We start from the raw sequence: 19,682 nt of genomic DNA, 5'->3' as shown, positions 1-19,682 counted from the left end.
AGCGTGGTACTAATGTAGTGGTACAGCCTGAGACAGCAGCTGCTGCATCTCCCACCGTCCCGCATGCCTTCTCCAGCAATCAGGGCTCCTCAACCTCAGCAGAAGGAAGCTGTTGTTCCTTCCCTTCTTCTCTTTCTTCTGATGCTCCTCCTCTTCATTATGTGTTATGCCAGCAATCGAATACCAAGGCGATTGCAAAGAGACAACAGAATGTGTGTACTCATCCAATGGTGCAGAAGCTGAACATGCACCTGGCCAAGTTGCTGGTACTACAGTTCCTCCCTTTCCATATTGTGGATGCTGAACATTTCAGAGAACCAATGGCTTGTGCTCGCCCAAGGTGGAGAGTCCCCAGCCATCATGTTGCGCAGAAGATGGCTAAAACTTGAGCCTGTCGGCGTCTGGTACAGTTCATGCCAGCGCTGATGTGTAGAGTTGTAACTATGTTCAAGGACAATATATGTCCTCAACAGCTCACTGGGTAAATGTGGTTCCGCATTGTAACCTTGGGATTTCTGTGCCAATGTCCTGCTCTGCCTCCTCATCCTCCACTTTGTCCTCAGCCTCCACTATAGACACAGTTTAGAGTGGTCCTCTACCATACCACCTATGCAAATCTCAGTGTTGTCACTCGGTTCTGCACCTGGTCAGTCTAGGCGAACTGAGTCACACTGGAGAGGAACTGCCCCGCGCCATCAACCAAGAAATGACACCTGGCTTTCTCCTCGCCAACTGGAGATAGGGACCATGATCACCGATAACAGGAAGAACATTCTGTCTTTGCTGCATCAGGGAGGACTGACCCATGCACCTTGCATGGCGCATGTCTTCAATCTGGTTGCCACCTGGTTCCTGAAGTCACTACCGATCCAAAATGGGGGCCATTTTACACCATCTGAGAGGGATGAAAAACTCAACTACTATCGAGACATCCTTTGTAGTCGGTTTGTTGCTGCCTATGTGCATTATCACCCATCCTCACTAAGGTCTAACCGGGGGGACCTTCTGAGCTCACGCTCCACTGCCATGACTGCTGGAGGGGGTAGGGGCAGGAGCAGCACCAGCTTCATCAGCATCAACTTAAGTATTGAGTCTTTGATTAGCAGTTTTCTTCAGCTGCCTACTGAAGAAACCACCCAGCAACAGGACATGGAGCAGAACCTGAACCAGCAGGTGGTGGCATACTTGGACTGTACCCTTTCTCCGCAGATCCAAGATTCCCTAGACTACTGTGCAGCCAATAATTGGGCAGTATACTGTGGTCTCAACTGGCCGAGTTTGCCCTGGGCAAGCTTTCCTGCCCAGCCAGTAGTCTGGCATCAGAGCGAGTGTTTAGTGCAGTGGGTGGCATCCCAAAGAGAACTTTCTTTAAAAAATGTTGAGAGACTAACCATTATAAAGATGAATTAGTCGTGGATCAGCCAGGATTTCCAGACACCAGTACCTGATGCAGCAGACTAGATCGTTCTGGTAGTAGTGATCTGACTGTAGTGTGCTGCCAAGTCCAGCAATTGAGCTGGATCCATCCCCAGGCTGTAATAGTTCAATGTGGTGCAGGATCTACCTGCTCCCCATTTTGTCCTATTATGTTGTGGTGCAGTGCAAAAAGGGTTTATAGCAGTGGCCCACCAAAATATATATTTGGGAAAATCTGTACCCACTTTTCGTGTGGAATTTATCAATTTACCTTTAAAGGGAACCTGTCAGCAGGATTTTGTGCATAGAGCTGGGGACATGGGCTGCTAGATGGCCACTAGCACATCTGCAATACCAGTCCCCATAGCTCTCTGCGCTTTTATTGTGTTAAAAAACAGTTTTGATCCATATGCAAATTACCTGATATGAGTCCTGTATCCAGAGATGAGTCAAGCGGAAAGGAGCCCAGCACCGCCCCGCGTCCTCCGACTCTCCTCCTTGCTGGCTGACGTCACAGAGCTGGAGCGCCGAAATCTTGCGATGCGCGAGCTAGCGCATGCGTAGTTTGTTCCCTGTGCTGATGCCAGTACAGGGAATGAACATGATGCCGACACTGCGCATGTGCTAGCTCGCGCATCGCAAGATTTCGGCACTCCACCTCTGTGTCGTCAGCCAGCAAGGAGGAGATTCGGAGGACGGGGGGCGGTGCTGGGCTCTTTTCCGCTTGACTCATCTCCGGATACAGGACTTATATTGGGTCATTTGCATATGGATCAAAACTGTTTTTTAACACAATAAAAGCGCAGAGAGCTATGGGACCTGGGTATTGCAGATGTGCTAGTGGCCATCTAGCAGCCCATGTCCCCAGCTCTATGCAAACAATCCTGGTGACAGGTTCCCTTTAAAGGGTAACTGTCATGTTTTCATCAAAAATCAATTTTAGCATATGTTACTGCTGCAGAAGCATTATGCATAAAGTGGTAGTGGTAGTTTCTTCACATACCACTGTTTCCTTGAGTTTTTCCCTTAGTTACGGCGGTTTAAACATTTAAAATATGAGGACCTTCTCAAGATGGCTCCTCTGCCAGTTCTCTGAGGCCAAAACTACTTTCCCTCACTTCCCATACACACTTGCTGTAGCCAGAAGCTCCCTGACAGCCAATCAGATTGGATTACTGAGAGACACGCCTCCTCACTCTGAAGCCTAATGCAGGCATGCAGTGTGAAGGACCGCCCCTCTGTCTTCCTGTCTTCTTAGCCAGAGACAGACAAGTCATAGCAACTGTCTTTTAAGGGAGCAGTGGAAAGGGACAGAGGACGTTAATGAAAGCTGTTATTATAAGGTAATTACAGATCTTTTGGCAATCATTGACAGACTAACTCGGCTATACATGCATAGCTCTAATAAACTAGCAAATAAAATTAAAATATGACAGTTACACTTTAAGGATACAGGAGGGTTAAAATCTCATTTGCAATCAAGCAGTTCATGGACCCCAGTGTATGCTACTATATTCACCATATAGCAATGAGTACTATAGTTCAGGAAATCTGTACCTTAAAATCAGTTTTGGGTGGATGTATTAAAAACCTCCTCCTGACTATTTGCATAACCCCAAAGGAAAATAAAAGATGAAGAGATATAAATGTCAGTGTCTCTTCCTGGGGGAGACTAGGTATATAGACTGAGCAGGAGGTGTAAACGTTGCAGTCTTTGATGACATTCTTTTGATCATAAAAATCAGAGGAAAAGCGAAGCATCCTTTTCAATCAGGGAGAACAAAGGTCTTTCTATAAAAGCAAACCACTGGGCTGCCTGGTCTCATTGAACTAACGCTTTAGCTGCTCCAGATTTGACCAATGTGATGACATCATATGACGTCATACTCATCACCCATTTCTGGAGACCAGAGAAGATGACATATTAATGACTGTAATGATAGTTGTACTCAGTCATTCTGTTTTTATCACATCCACACCAGACATTATTCATCCAATCAAAATCATATCAGGATGTGCTTCTGTCATATGAATCAATACAGGACTATAAATTGGTCTATACTTAAAGGGGTATTCCAGCTTTAGGGAACTTTTTACATTTGCCAAATACTGCATTGCACCTAAAAAAAAAGGAATCGGCTCACCTGCTCCCAGGCCGTCGTTTTCAGTGCAGAGGCTCCTCTCAGAGATGCTTGCGGCCCCAGGATTGTACACATCTGGATGGCGTCACATGCGCCACTGTAGACAACCGCTGACCTCAGGGATGATGTATCCCCAAGCACCATGTCACTGCAAGGTCAGGTGCCGCTAGGAGACACATCACCACCACTAAGGCTAGTGATTGGCGCCAGAGGGGAACATGAACCATACAGATGTGTACAGGCCTGGGACCGAAAGCATCACTGAAAGGCACCTCTGCTCTGGAACCAAGTGTGGAGCACAGTATTGGTCAAGTGTAAAAAGTTCCCTAAAGCTGGAATACCCATTTAAGGTCTCATGTACATGGCAGAGCTATGTGAAGGAGGCTGCAGAGAAGCATATGAGGTCCATGAGGCCATGTGCTGCTTCAATGCCATACTCCACTGCTTCTAGGACAACTCCGTAATGCACATCTGATGGAGCATACCCCATGTTTTGAAATGCTGGATTAATATGGAATATGAAAAAAATGATGAAATTGTCAGCGTATAAGGTACAGTAAGGCCCTATAGAAGTCTATAAGTGCTCAATTACAGCCAAACTCAGAGGTCAAAAGCGAATGTCTACAGCTGGCAAACACCCACTCAAGGTTTCATTATTAAACATGGTATTTTTAGGTTGCAGCCACATATGGCATATACGTACACTGCAGATTTCAGCAGCTGAATTGCAGGGAAAATCCAAAGAAAATACAGTAGCTGCAAATGGGGATGAGATTTTAGAAAACCTCAACCACACACCCAGGAGATTGTCTGCAATGGAATCTGCACATTTTATATCCACAGCATGGTTCGGATTTCTGCCATGAATTTCCTCTTCTGCAAAGCAGAGGGTCACTTCAAACCCACGACCAAATCTGTGGTCAAATCTGCAGTCGTCAGGCTGTTCCCTTATGATCTAATCATTGCCTCGGTTCCAAGATTTAAAACTTCTAAATAAAAATTCACCTTTGTAACCCATTATACCAAAATCTATAGAAGGCAGGCCAAAGCCCTTTAATTACACCATAAGTATCACAAATGACATACCGTACATACTGAAAAGTAAGGTCTCTTTCACATGAGCGAGTTTTCCTTCCCAATGTGATGCGTGTAGTGAACTCATAGCATCCGGATTGACTCCTGACCCATCCATTTCAATGGGTCTATATTGTATGAGCTCTGTTTTCCACCCATCATTTCTGCCTTCAGGAAAAATTACAGCATGTTCTATATTGTGCGTTTTTCATGCTGTTCTGGCTGAATAAGGCTTGTGTGAAAAACTGAAGGCATCTGGATGCAATGTGCTTATCACTGATGGTTGCTGGGAGATGTAGCTTGCTATTCTTCTTTATTTTTTTATGCACCACACCCCCTTTTAGAAAAGTGTTGAGGATGGTGAAAAAAGGGAGATGCGACAATTTTTTCAAAAGTCGCAGTTAAAAAAGCCACTGATGAAGAAGCAGCCAGCTTCGAAACGTGTCTGGCCTACTGCATTATCCCTAGAGAAACCGCATCATACCACACAAACTTTGAGATTTAGCAGTGTCAACTGACAGAAAAGATTTGAATTCCGGTCGTACACTGGTCACGTGGGACGCCACGTGACCCACTGGCAGACACGTGAATCATTACCGGGAAGCAAGCCGCAGCCTACAGGTTTTACTCCAAGCCGCCCCAGCAAGCTGACCTACAGGAGGGAAAGATACGCCGGGGATACAATAAATTGTCTGAAACTACAAGACCAGGTGAAATACTTTCTTACAATACTTTTTTACACACTAAAAGGATCCCCCAAACCACAACAGATCCAAATAAGTAAAGTGGATCACAGGGGATACACCTTGTGTAAACACCCAGAGTGTGTAAACACCCACACCCGACCTCCCACAGCTGGAACCTCTACATGGGAGATTTACTGGGATACTTTATATGAATGAACTGCACCTACAGGACTATATATACCTCTTCATCTGCAATTTGACTATTTTTACTATTTTTCATTTTTTAACCATTTTTTATCCTTTCCAACTGCTTTTTTACTTTTTAATCTATTTTGAGGAATTCATGCGAATTATATGTCCTATTATCTAAATAAATATATTTTATCATACATATGTCTCAGCGCACGCTCTATTAAAACACTGCATTTCTGCAACATTAACATCTACCTAAAGAAATACTTCTCTGCAGCTTCAGGTGATAGAGTGCCTGTACCACTCCATATACTCACCTAATATAGCCCTTCCAAGGACTGTGGGGCAGTCCTGGCACAAGAGCACCTAGGTCCACCAGTTGTGTAGGGTGAGCCGCCATTTTTTCTATTTATTGTCCATTATATTTAATATTATTTTTCTCTTATATTTACTATACATTGCCTTTTTCTTATCTCAATTACACGTGAGCACCTTTTCTAACGAGTAGATTATTGCATCTATCCTATTATCATCTTTTATTTTGTACACTACTCCATTTTATATTCTTTTAGACTTGATAAAGGGGTCCGTAGAACCCTGAAACGCGTTGTCTTCCAATAAACTGTATGACATTCTAGATTTGGTTGTGACCTTGCGCCTTGTGTCCACACGCTCACTTGACTTTTATGGTCCAGTGGAGCTTCAGTACAAACAGCTGCTTGGAGAACCCGTGGCGTAACTTCTGGCAATCGAGGTACCTAAACTGGCTGGCATAGATTTCAGTGTTCTTCCACGCCAGAAGATAATGTAGAAGATGATAAATGTGGAGGGGCTGACAGACCCGCATCTTCCCCGCCCTTGCAACACCACTTTTTGGGAAAGTGCCAAGGACATCGGACAAATTGCATTAGCATGAAAAATTTTGAGCAAGTACCATTGAAAAGGTCACAAATAGGGATGAGCGAACTCGAACTGTATAGTTCGGGTTCGTACCGAATTTTGGGGTGTCCGTGACACGGACCCGAACCCGGACATTTTCGTAAAAGTCCGGGTTCGGGTTCGGTGTTCGTCGCTTTCTTCGCGCTTTTGTGACGCTTTCTTGGCGCTTTTTGAAAGGCTGCAAAGCAGCCAATCAACAAGCGTCATACTACTTGCCCCAAGAGGCCATCACAGCCATGCCTACTATTGGCATGGCTGTGATTGGCCAGAGCACCATGTGACCCAGCCTCTATTTAAGCTGGAGTCACATAGCGCCGCCCGTCACTCTGCTCTGATTAGCGTAGGGAGAGGTTGCGGCTGCGACAGTAGGGCGAGATTAGGCAGATTAACTCCTCCAAAGGACTTGATTAACTGATCGATCTGCAGCTGTGGATCATTGAGCTGCTGATCCTCAATTGCTCACTGTTTTTAGGCTGCACAGACCGTTTGTCAGTCTCATTTTTCTGGGGTGATCGGCGGCCATTTTGTGTCTTGTGGTGCGCCAGCACAAGCTGCGACCAAGTGCATTTAACCCTCAATGGTGTGGTTGTTTTTTGGCTAAAGCCTACATCAGGGTGAAGCTGTCACACCAAGTGCATTTAACCAGCAATAGTCTGTTCATTTTTTGGCCATATACAAAATCAGGGGCAAGCTGCGCCTGTCACCAAGTGCATTTAACCCTCAATGGTGTGGTTGTTTTTTGGCTAAAGCCTACATCAGGGTGAAGCTGTCACACCAAGTGCATTTAACCAGCAATAGTCTGTTCATTTTTTGGCCATATACAAAATCAGGGGCAAGCTGCGCCTGTCACCAAGTGCATTTAACCCTCAATGGTGTGGTTGTTTTTTGGCTAAAGCCTACATCAGGGTGAAGCTGTCACACCAAGTGCATTTAACCAGCAATAGTCTGTTCATTTTTTGGCCATATACAAAATCAGGGGCAAGCTGCGCCTGTCACCAAGTGCATTTAACCCTCAATGGTGTGGTTGTTTTTTGGCTAAAGCCTACATCAGGGTGAAGCTGTCACACCAAGTGCATTTAACCAGCAATAGTCTGTTCATTTTTTGGCCATATCCCAGTCTAATTCTGTCACTAAATCCATACCGGTCACCCAGCGCCTAAATACTAGGCCTCAAATTTATATCCAGCTAAATCTGTCCCTAGTGCTGTAGCTGGGCGAGTTATTTAGTGTCCGTTCAAGCACATTTCTTGTTCTGGGTTGAAATACAATTCCCAATTTAGCAATTTCATAATTTAGTGGTTCCTGCTATATCAGAGCTCTTTGAAATCTATCCCAAAAAGGGTATATAATATTGAAGGTGCACATAGGGTCATTCAGAGTAACTTCACACACACCCGCTACTGTGTATTTCCAAGTCTAATTCTGTCACTAAATCCATACCGGTGACCCAGCGCCTAAATACTAGGCCTCAAATTTAATTCCCTCTAAATCTCTCGTTACCCACCGCTGTACTGTTGTTGCTGGGCAAGATATTTAGTGTCCGTCAAAGCACATTTTTTGTTCTGGGTTGAAGTACAATTCCCAATTTAGCAATTTCATAATTTAGTGGTTTCTGCTATATCAGAGCTATTTGAAATCTATCCCAAAAAGGGTATATAATATTGAAGGTGCACATAGGGTCATTCAGAATAACTTCACACACACCCGCTACTGTGTATTTCCAAGTCTAATTCTGTCACTAAACCCATACCTGTCACCCAGCGCCTAAATACTAGGCCTCAAATTTAAATCCCTCTAAATCTCTCGTTACCGTTGTCCTGTTGTAGCTGGGAAAGTTATTTAGTGCCCGTCAAAGCACATTTTTTGTTCTGGGTTGAAGTACAATTCCCAATTTAGCAATTTCATAATTTAGTGGTTCCTGCTATATCAGAGCTATTTGAAATCTATCCCAAAAAGGGTATATAATATTGAAGGTGCACATAGGGTCATTCAGAATAACTTCACACACACGCTTCTGTGCATTTCCAAGTCTAATTCTGTCACTAAATCCATACCGGTGACCCAGCGCCTAAATACTAGGCCTCAAATTTAATTCCCTCTAAATCTCTCGTTACCCACCGCTGTACTGTTGTTGCTGGGCAAGATATTTAGTATCCGTCAAAGCACATTTTTTGTTCTGGGTTGAAGTACAATTCCCAATTTAGCAATTTCATAATTTAGTGGTTTCTGCTATATCAGAGCTATTTGAAATCTATCCCTAAAAGGGTATATAATATTGAAGGTGCACATAGGGTCATTCAGAATAACTTCACACACACCCGCTACTGTGTATTTCCAAGTCTAATTCTGTCACTAAATCCATACCGGTGACCCAGCGCCTAAATACTAGGCCTCAAATTTAATTCCCTCTAAATCTCTCGTTACCCACCGCTGTACTGTTGTTGCTGGGCAAGATATTTAGTGTCCGTCAAAGCACATTTTTTGTTCTGGGTTGAAGTACAATTCCCAATTTAGCAATTTCATAATTTAGTGGTTTCTGCTATATCAGAGCTATTTGAAATCTATCCCTAAAAGGGTATATAATATTGAAGGTGCACATAGGGTCATTCAGAATAACTTCACACACACCCGCTACTGTGTATTTCCAAGTCTAATTCTGTCACTAAACCCATACCTGTCACCCAGCGCCTAAATACTAGGCCTCAAATTTAAATCCCTCTAAATCTCTCGTTACCGTTGTCCTGTTGTAGCTGGGAAAGTTATTTAGTGCCCGTCAAAGCACATTTTTTGTTCTGGGTTGAAGTACAATTCCCAATTTAGCAATTTCATAATTTAGTGGTTCCTGCTATATCAGAGCTATTTGAAATCTATCCCAAAAAGGGTATATAATATTGAAGGTGCACATTGGGTCATTCAGAATAACTTCACACACACGCTTCTGTGCATTTCCAAGTCTAATTCTGTCACTAAATCCATACCGGTGACCCAGCGCCTAAATACTAGGCCTCAAATTTAATTCCCTCTAAATCTCTCGTTACCCACCGCTGTACTGTTGTTGCTGGGCAAGATATTTAGTGTCCGTCAAAGCACATTTTTTGTTCTGGGTTGAAGTACAATTCCCAATTTAGCAATTTCATAATTTAGTGGTTTCTGCTATATCAGAGCTATTTGAAATCTATCCCTAAAAGGGTATATAATATTGAAGGTGCACATAGGGTCATTCAGAATAACTTCACACACACCCGCTACTGTGTATTTCCAAGTCTAATTCTGTCACTAAATCCATACCGGTGACCCAGCGCCTAAATACTAGGCCTCAAATTTAATTCCCTCTAAATCTCTCGTTACCCACCGCTGTACTGTTGTTGCTGGGCAAGATATTTAGTGTCCGTCAAAGCACATTTTTTGTTCTGGGTTGAAGTACAATTCCCAATTTAGCAATTTCATAATTTAGTGGTTTCTGCTATATCAGAGCTATTTGAAATCTATCCCTAAAAGGGTATATAATATTCAAGGTGCACATTGGGTCATTCAGAATAACTTCACACACACACGCTTCTGTGCATTTCCAAGTCTAATTCTGTCACTAAATCCATACCGGTCACCCAGCGCCTAAATACTAGGCCTCAAACGCAGCCGCCTGTCTACAGCCAATGTGGACAAGCTGACGTTCATAAAAATGAACCAGGCATGGATCCCACAGGATCTGTCCGTCCCTTGTCCAGATTAGACATTAACTACCTCCCCTTAACCATATATTATTGGACTCCAGGGCACTTCCTCATTCAATCCTATTTTTATTTTCATTTTACCATTATATTGCGAGGCTACCCAAAGTTGAATGAACCTCTCCTCTGTCTGGGTGCCGGGGCCTAAATATATGCCAATGGACTGTTCCAATGTTGGGTGATGTGAAGCCTGATTCTCTGCTATGACATGCAGACTGATTCTCTGCTGACATGAAGCCAGATCCTCTGTTACGGGACCTCTCTCCTCTGCCTGTGTGCTGGGCCTAAATTTATGAAAATGGACTCTTACAGTGGTGGGTGACGTGAAGCCTGATTCTCTGCTATGATATGAAGACTGATTCTCTGCTGACATGAAGCCAGATTGTCTGTTACGGGACCTCTCTCCTCTGCCTGGGTGCTGGGCCTAAATATATGCCAATGGACTGTTGCAGTGGTGGCTGACGTGAAGCCTCATTCTCTGCTATGACATGCAGACTGATTCTCTGCTGACATGAAGCCAGATTCTCTGTTACGGGACCTCTCTCCTCTGCCTGTGTGTGTGCTGGGCCTAAATATATGCCAATGGACTGTTGCAGTGGTGGCTGACGTGAAGCCTCATTCTCTGCTATGACATGCAGACTAATTCTCTGCTGACATGAAGACAGATTCTCTGTTACGGGACCTCCCTCCTCTGCCTGGGTGCTGGGCCTAAATATATGCCAATGGACTGTTGCAGTGGTGGCTGACGTGAAGCCTCATTCTCTGCTATGACATGCAGACTAATTCTCTGCTGACATGAAGACAGATTCTCTGTTACGGGACCTCTCTCCTCTGCCTGGGTGCCGGGGCCTAAATATCTGAGAATGGACTGTTCCAGTGGTGGGTGACGGGAAGCCAGATTCTCTGCTATGGAACCTCTCTCCAATTGATTTTGGTTAATTTTTATTTATTTAATTTTTATTTTAATTCATTTCCCTATCCACATTTGTTTGCAGGGGATTTACCTACATGTTGCTGCCTTTTGCAGCCCTCTAGCTCTTTCCTGGGCTGTTTTACAGCCTTTTTAGTGCCGAAAAGTTCGGGTCCCCATTGACTTCAATGGGGTTCGGGTTCGGGACGAAGTTCGGATCGGGTTCGGATCCCGAACCCGAACATTTCCGGGATGTTCGGCCGAACTTCTCGAACCCGAACATCCAGGTGTTCGCTCAACTCTAGTCACAAACATGCAGTTTGCGAATTTTGCACACCCCAAAAGTGGAAAAAGAGTAAATAATTTATACATTTTAAATCTCTCTTTTTTAACTTAAAGGGGTTGTGCAGAAATATATATTCACAACCTATACTCAGGATAGTTAATCAATATCTGATCAGTGGGGGTCTGACACCTGGCACCCCCACCCATCAGCTGATAGGTGGGGTGCCCAGTGTCGGACCCCTGCCCATCAGATATTGATGACCTATCCTGAGGATAGGTCATCCATATAAAACCCCTGCATAACCCCTTCTGCTCTATAACATGCTGCCTTGCCTACAGATTGCAATGTATTTTGTAGTTATAGGTCCTCTTAAAATGGGTTTGCAAGTTATCCCCTAACCCCTAGGATAGGTAATAACAAACTGATCTCTGGGGTCTGAATGCTGGGACCACCAGCAATCCTGAGAATGGGGGTCCCATTCCCCCGGTCTGATGGATCGGCAGGTCAAGCATGCGCACTGCTTCTCCAGTCATTCTCCATGGAACTGCAGGAGGTAGCCAAGTACAGCTCTCGGCTATTTCTTGCAATACCACCAAGGATTCTAGAAAGAAATCAGAAGACATTCAAATTGACATTAAAGAGTTTTTCTCACTTCAGCAAGTGGCATTTATTATGCAGAGGAAGTTAATACAAGGCACTTACTAACGTATTGTTATTATCCATATTACTTCCTTTGCTGGCTGGATTAGTTTTTCCATTACATTATGCACTGCTCATTTCCATGGTTACGACCACCCACCAGTCTATCAGTGGTGGTTGTGCTTGCACACTATAGTAAAAAGCACCAGCCTCTCTGGTGGTCGGGACCATGGGACTGCACATAGGCTAGTGCTTTTTACTATGTTGTGCAACCATGACCACCGCTGCTGGATTGCAGAGTGGTCATAACCATGGAAACGAGCAGTGTATAAAGTGATGGAAAAATGAATCCAGCCTGCAAAGGAAGCAATATGGATAATAACAATACATTAGTAACTTCCTTTTACATAATAAATGCTATTTGCTGAAGTAAGACAAACCCTTTAAGCAGGACCGACGTCAGCATCCTGCATACCCGGGCAAGTGCCGGGACCAATGCTCCTGGGGGGCCCACAGCACAGCTGATTGTAATGGTGAAGCAGGGAGCTGTTTGTTTGCTCCCCACTCTGCCTTCAAGCCGCCGGCGCTCCACAGCAGGAACACTATATCCTCACACATTGTGCTAGTCTGCGTAGGATGAGGAGCGGGGCAGGCTGGGAATCAGCCTCTGCTCCTCCTCCTACACAGCAACACTATGTGTCACAGTATCCTGCTGCTGCTGGAGAGTGCAGATCATGGGAGGAACCAGGTGAGTATTTGCTGATAGTTTTTTTTTCACTTCCTGTAAAGGGGGCACATATCTGGCCATAGCTTCTGTGAGGGGGCACATATCTGGACATAGCTTCTGTGAGGGGGCAAATATCTTGACATATCTATTGTGAAGGGGGCACATATATTGACATATCAACTGTGAGGGGGCACATATCTTGGCATATCTACTGTGAGAGGGGAACATATCTTGGCATATCAACTGTAAGGGGAACATATATCTTGGCATATCTACTGTGAGGTGGGCACATATCTTGTCATATCTACTATGAGTGGGGCACATATCTTGGCATATCTACTGTGAGAGGGCACAAATATTGGCATAACTACTACGAGGGGGCACATATCTGGGCATAACTACTGTGAGGGGCACATCTGGGCATAACTAATGTGAGGGGGTCATCTGGGCATAATTACTGTGAGGGCGCACATACCCGGGCATTGCTATTGTGAGGGGGCATATCTTGGCATAGCAACTGTAAAGGGGGCACATATCTGGCCATAGCTTTTGTGAAGGAGGCACATGTGGGCATTACTACTGTGAGGGGCACAATGTGGGCATTACCACTCTGAAGGGAACACAGTGTGGGCATAGCTATTGTGAAGGGGCACATCTGGTCATTACTACTGTGTGCTGGCACAAAGGGTGAATAATTACACCTCAGCTCTCAGCCAATAGTAGCTGGTGACATTGTGAAAGCCCAACAGGCTAGGTGCCAGTGCAGAGTGTGAGCAGCCAGTCAGAGGAGGCTGGCTGCACATCAGCATCATAAGCATAAAGTGGAGCAGTGTGTCTGTGGGGCAAAGAGGCTCCAGCTCAGCAACCCTCTCCCAGTCTGCAGTATATAACGAGTAAGATATTGTGATTTTAGTAAAGCATGGGAAGGGAGGGGGCAACCTGAGGGACTGAAAATCTGGGTAGGAAATTTTTTTTAGGCGCATAAGCACTGGATCACATTTATCCACTCTGTAGCATGCTCTGTCTTTTGTACTTGGCAACATCTATAATACATGCAGTTTCATTGTTGTGTGAATCGTGCAAAACTCCACAAGGGGGCCCACTGAGAATTTATCGCCAAAGGGCCCACAGGAACCTAGAGCCGGCCCTGCCTTTGAGAACTGTGGGTGGCATGTATATGCCATAGTATTTTCAGGCTTTATTTTGAAACAACAAATTGCTACTAAACGCTTAAAAAGATTCTCGAGTTACATAACAAAATTTGTTTATCTGCCCAGAGTACCCCACACACTGCATATTTTTGCCCCATATAACAGTTTTTCATGTCAGCACTTTTCTATGCCTTTTCTCAGTATCACTGCATCCTGGCAGGATGTTTACAGGAAGAACTTCCTATTTCAATCAGCTTCTCCTGCAAGGTTTGCTAATCAAACTCAGCATGCTTTCCTCTGTAATGTTTCACAGAGCTTGCTCTACCAAGATAACATGGGGAGGAGATGTATAGCGGGCACGACTACTGCAGTAAGAACAGTGCAGCAGGTGGATCAAACCCTGTGAAACATTAGAGCAAAGCTTGCTGGGTTTGGTTAGAGGACCCAACAGGAAGCTGGTAACAACAGGAAGCGGTGATACCAACAACAGGAAAAGAAGGAAAGGCTGACATGAAAAACCGGTTATTTGGGCAAAAAATATTCAGATAAAAAAAAAATCTATTTACGACTGGAGATTGGAGAACCTTTTATACATGATTGACAGAAGTAACCATCATCAGATCATCAGTAAGAACCAAGACTAATAAAGCAGCAGATGCAAATAAACCCCTGATTATTGAGGCAAACAGAATAAATAGCAAATACATTTTATATTACTAAATATTAATGGCATTGTAATCGACTTTCAAGCATCCAAAAGAACATGACTCTATTAAGGAGAATATACAATTCTAATTTACTTGGAGAGCAAAACACTTACAGAATAGACTTTCCTATAGCTACTGCAATCATTAATGGTCTCAGAGCCTAAAATCTATAGAAAAGTCACAATCAATGAAAAACCTATTTGAAAAGATTACTTTTCTAGTTATAGTATATCGCTCCCAGTATACACCGATACCACATAACAAACAGAAGTACTGGCAACTGACCGGACCCTGTAACTCAAAAAGTTAACTTTAAGGGGATTTGCCATCTCAGACAATGGGGCCATATCGCTAGGATATGCCCCCATTGTCTGATAGGTGCGTGCGGTTCACTGCTGCTGTCTGATAGTCATACAGCGGTGAGAAGGGAGATGGCATGTGCACACTCCATCTCCTCAAACAGCTGATCGGCATAGGGTGCCGGGTGCCCCTACAGTACCCTAGTAGTAATAATATAACCATAATGTCCCCTTGTAGTGCCCCCCACTGCTTCCAATATATAATGCTCCCCCCCATAGTGCCAGTATATATATAATGTTCTCCCATAGTGCCAGTATATAATGCTCCTCCATTCCCCCCAGTAGTACCAGGTATATATAATAATCTCCTTCCCCCGTTTCTTGGTGTCCCCAGCTGTGCAGACATTTAGTATAAAAATAATATATATAAACCCACCTCACTCCCGTTTTCCCCGCCGCTGTCTGCGATGCAGACCACAGTTTTATCTGTGGCTTGTGTTGCTGCGTCCTGATGCATGCGGTGCCAATGACATCACCACTCCTGCTCCGGGTCTCACGTGATGACATCATCATGCGAGACCCAGTGCAGGAGGTTGCATTGATGTCATTGCGGCTTCTTGCACTGTTCTAATGTCTCACAGGCTTGAGGTCTAGCGGCCTGAGGCTTGTGATGTTGGACGGCCATGAGTGCGCCCCCCTTTAGGGGTAGAGAAGTGGCGCCCTAGGTGGATCACTGCCCTCCCCTATCCATCATCCTGGCCCTAATGCAGAGCACATTACAGGAGAGGACTATAACTCCCAGCATGTCTAAGCCATTATTATTTAATATCAGAGCACATTATAGGGGGACATATAAGAGGATGGGACTACAAATCCCAGCATATCCAAGCCATTATTATGTAATATCAGAGTACATTATAAGAGGAGTTATGAGAGGAGAGGACTACAACTCCCAGCATATCCAGGGTGTTGTAATGTACCCTGATATTACATAATAATAACCTGGACATGCTGAGAGTGGTAATCCTCTCTTGTTATACCTCCTTTTGTAATGTACTCTGATATTACATAACAAGCTGGACATGCTGGGAGTTTTAGTTCTCTCCTCATACTTTACATTGCAATGTACTCTGATATTACATAACAGGAGGTATAAGAGGGGAGGACTAAAACTCCCAGCACTTCCCTGGCACTTACATTCAATCCTTCTCTTATTCCCATGCATCACTGGTCTTCTTTTTCATTACTTTACTGCATAGCTCTGCCTCCTGTTTTGGTCACATGATGGTGAGGTCATCCCAGGTCCTTCATCCCTCCGCCTCCTGCACGTGACGTCATGGCAGGTCCTACAGCTCCAGTAGAAGAGTGCTGCTGGTGTCCGGAGCTGTCAGTTTGCAGAGCAGCACTGTGGTAATGACTTGTGTTATGTGTACAGGGAGGGGGCCTTACACTGCATTGTAAACTGCGGCTGTTCAGCTGTCCGCCCGTTTGATTCCACGGACGTTCAGCTGAGCAGCAGCACTGAAACAGGGGGCCCCTTAGACCATAGGGGGCCTGGGCAATTGCCCAGTTTGCCCCCCCCCCAATGCCGTCCCTGACCAGTCTTGATATATGTTCCCCTATATGTATAAAAAAAATCCTAGATCCTTTCTGATATGGATTTCATGTCCATTAATCTAGTATGTGTAACTTGTAATATTCCTACGCACAAAAGGTTAGGTTCCATAGCGTCACTGCTGTTACAGTAAAGAATTCCCTTATCCCCTCTAGACGTAGATGAACCCCCTTTTTATAGTTACGGTCCTAGGTGCAAAAAGATTAGAGAGACCTCAATATTGACCTCTCCTACACACACTTATTAGGTCACATTGCAGTTTTTTCTGAAATAAATAAATCACATTTTTGCAATCTTTCTACTGCAGTCCCCTCCTCCATAGATCACTTTAGTTGCTCGCCATTGAACCCGCTCTAACTCTAAAATGTCTTTCATGTACCCTGAGGCCCAAAGCTATATATAATATTCAAATGTGGTTTACCAAATTCTTTTCAAACTGGTAGAACGATGTACTTGTCATGTGCAGTTGCAGATTGGGAACTTAAAATTGACCTGTAAATAAAACTAATATTTGCCCCATCTTGTAGGCGGGGCCAATAAAAGTAGGTAGGGCCAGAAATATAATAGTGGTGCAGAAGAAAATATCACATGATAATAGTTGAATTCAGAACCTGTGGCAACCTGCCTGGTACATAAGTGGCTGACCTTATTTAAAGGTTTTTTCCAGGCTCCTCATATTGATGACCTATCCACAGGATAGGTCATTTTTATCTGATCGGTGAGGTTCCAAAACCCTGCTCCCCAAACATTCAGCTGTTCCCTGTAGTCCCTGGCGCTGGAACAAGAACTGTGAATGGAACAGGAGACACAGCTTGTTTCAAAATGTAGTAGCCGTGCCACATTTAAGCTCCTATTAAAGTGAATGGAAGCTAAGGTGCAGTAACACTGCGCGGCCACTACACTTTGCACAGAGCTGTGTCTCCTGTTCTATTCAAAGCGCTAGTTCCAGTCCTGGAGGCTGCAGGGAACAGCTGATCGCTAGGGGAGGAGGGTGTCAGAGCCTCACCAATCAGATAAAAATTACCTATCCCAAGGATATCAGGAGCCTGGAAAACCCATCTAACTCTGTGAGCACCAGATCTTTATGAACTTGGCCAGCATCCTTGAGGATGGCTCGGGCAGCCTCCTGGGCAGTCACCCACCAGGACTCTTCCCTGTATGGTCTATGGCCAGTTCATCTATGAGCCTTTTGATACAATCTTGTTCAGGCAAAAACGCAAGTGTAAAAAAGTAGCCTTACAAGGTAACAGCTGACCAGCAGGGGTGTGGGATGTCCTGAGGATAGGCCATCAATATTAAAATCCTGGACAACCCTTTAGTTACTTATTGAATTACCTACTTGGCATAATAACATTGTTTCACACTCACTAAACTCTTTCAATCTTATACAAGGGTTCACTCATATGATCATAGCAAAGGAAGATAATGTATCAGAACATTTGTCAAAATCAATACTCCAAAAGAGGATATGGATTACAAACCACTTTGATGCACCAGTATCTCAGTGTTGTGGTCTGTTTGAGGCAGAAGAATACCACAGGAGCCAAATCTGGGTATGGCACATCCAAATCAGTTTGTGAGCCCCCTTCTTCTGCAGCGGGAGCATCCTGGGAAAATGATGAATGTTGGTCTGTAACTCCAAGATCACCAGTGTCACCCCTTTGTATCCTAGAGCTCGGAGATTGTGCGGCTGGTTGCCAAGCCGTAGAAGGCGAGGAAGGACCTGATACCGATTGTTCCATACTATAAGGAAACACCTAAATAAAAGAAAAAGGGTAAATTATTTGTAAGAAATGATATATAACTAAATAATTATTAGACATCAAAAAGATAACATCAAATAGATTACATAGGGTATACAGACTTTCTGCAACACAGCATATTACAGAAGCACCAAATCTCACCCATATGGTGCCAAGTAACTTGACAGCAGAAACTCATGTATGTTCCGGATTTCTAACAGAATTTCACCCTTTTGCAATGCATAGGGTTAAATTAGTGTCAAATCTGCAGCAAATTCATACGTATCTCATGCACATTTTTCCATGAATAGCCACATGTTATCCAAAGTTGATTTGGAATTTCCAGTTTACCCCGGTAAATGCAAAAATTCTAAAAATAATATATTGTAATTACATTACCAAAATATAATTTTTTTGTATGTTGTGTTTTACAAAGTTACGTGAATACATCAAAGAGGCCAAAACATAATATTACGAGAAAAAGCAGTGGATAGAACAAATAAAAGTAGCATAGCTAAATACAGTATTTCCAATACTTGGTTATCTAATCTAAGCAAACACCTTCAATTGCTTTTCAATGGCTTTTGTCTCAAGATAATGAAATGAGTTAAGAAATTTGAGTTAACAGCGGGAGTGCTAACCATGGTACATCTGTATATCCAATACAAAAATGCCTTACCGACATCAACCACTGTGATTTAGAGTTTAGATCCTTCATTTTGTAAAGAGAATTGTCACCAGGCCGTAGCCTTCTCTCAGCTTTTTCTAGGCTTAGTGACGATATCAGTCACGTGGCCTATGCACAGCTCAGCCCCATAGAAGTGCTGAAGGCGCTTCTGAAACAGCTGATCGCAAGGAGTCCCAGGTGTCAGCCCCCCACCGATCAGATACTGAGGACCTATCCAGAGGATAGGTCATCAGTATTAAAATCTTAGAAAGCCCTTTTAATTTTTGAGAAAAATACCTTTAATGATTAATCCATATGCAAACGAGCAGTTATATATGAACCAAAGTTGGGCCTAAGCCACTCTGTCCACTCTTGCTCCTCCTGGTTCCTCTGCCATGTACAACATCCTGTTATGACAGCAGCCAGTGCACCACTGCTGCTCTGTTCCTCCCAGTGGGCACAACTACCTAATTGCTCACCCACTTCACAGCTCCTGGTCTCCAGGGGGTTTGGACCCACTCGTGTCTCTTTCTTCCCACCCTGTGTGTCCACACCATGTAGATTGAGGTCAGCTTCCTGTCTGTGCCCGTAGGGCATGCGCATGCTTTCCTGGCATGTTCACCTGAATCCAATGCCTGTCCCCCCTTGGGTATGTAATGCACTTTCCCCTGTGGAAGGGTACCTGGGCAATAGGGCTTAGTGTTCTGCAGAGGCTTTTCATTAGCATGTTTGCCTGTGCATGTACCGACTTCTGCCTGATCTC

General features: G+C 44.2%; 1 protein-coding gene across 1 annotated transcript in view; it reads right to left on the bottom strand.

The window, feature by feature from the left end:
• CACNA1I (calcium voltage-gated channel subunit alpha1 I) overlaps positions 1-18,252 on the bottom strand; it is a 917,463-nt gene extending 899,211 nt beyond the window's left edge. The window contains exon 1 of the mRNA XM_044301221.1: positions 17,981-18,252. Coding sequence (XP_044157156.1) covers positions 17,981-18,252 — 272 coding nt within the window. The remainder of the gene's footprint in view (positions 1-17,980) is intronic.
• Between the last annotated feature and the right edge of the window lie 1,430 nt (positions 18,253-19,682).

Source organism: Bufo gargarizans, chromosome 7 (genome assembly GCF_014858855.1).
Source record: "Bufo gargarizans isolate SCDJY-AF-19 chromosome 7, ASM1485885v1, whole genome shotgun sequence".
NCBI classification, from domain to species: domain Eukaryota; kingdom Metazoa; phylum Chordata; class Amphibia; order Anura; family Bufonidae; genus Bufo; species Bufo gargarizans.
Note: the sequence above shows the minus strand (reverse complement) of the source record. Positions and strands in the feature narration are given on the sequence as shown.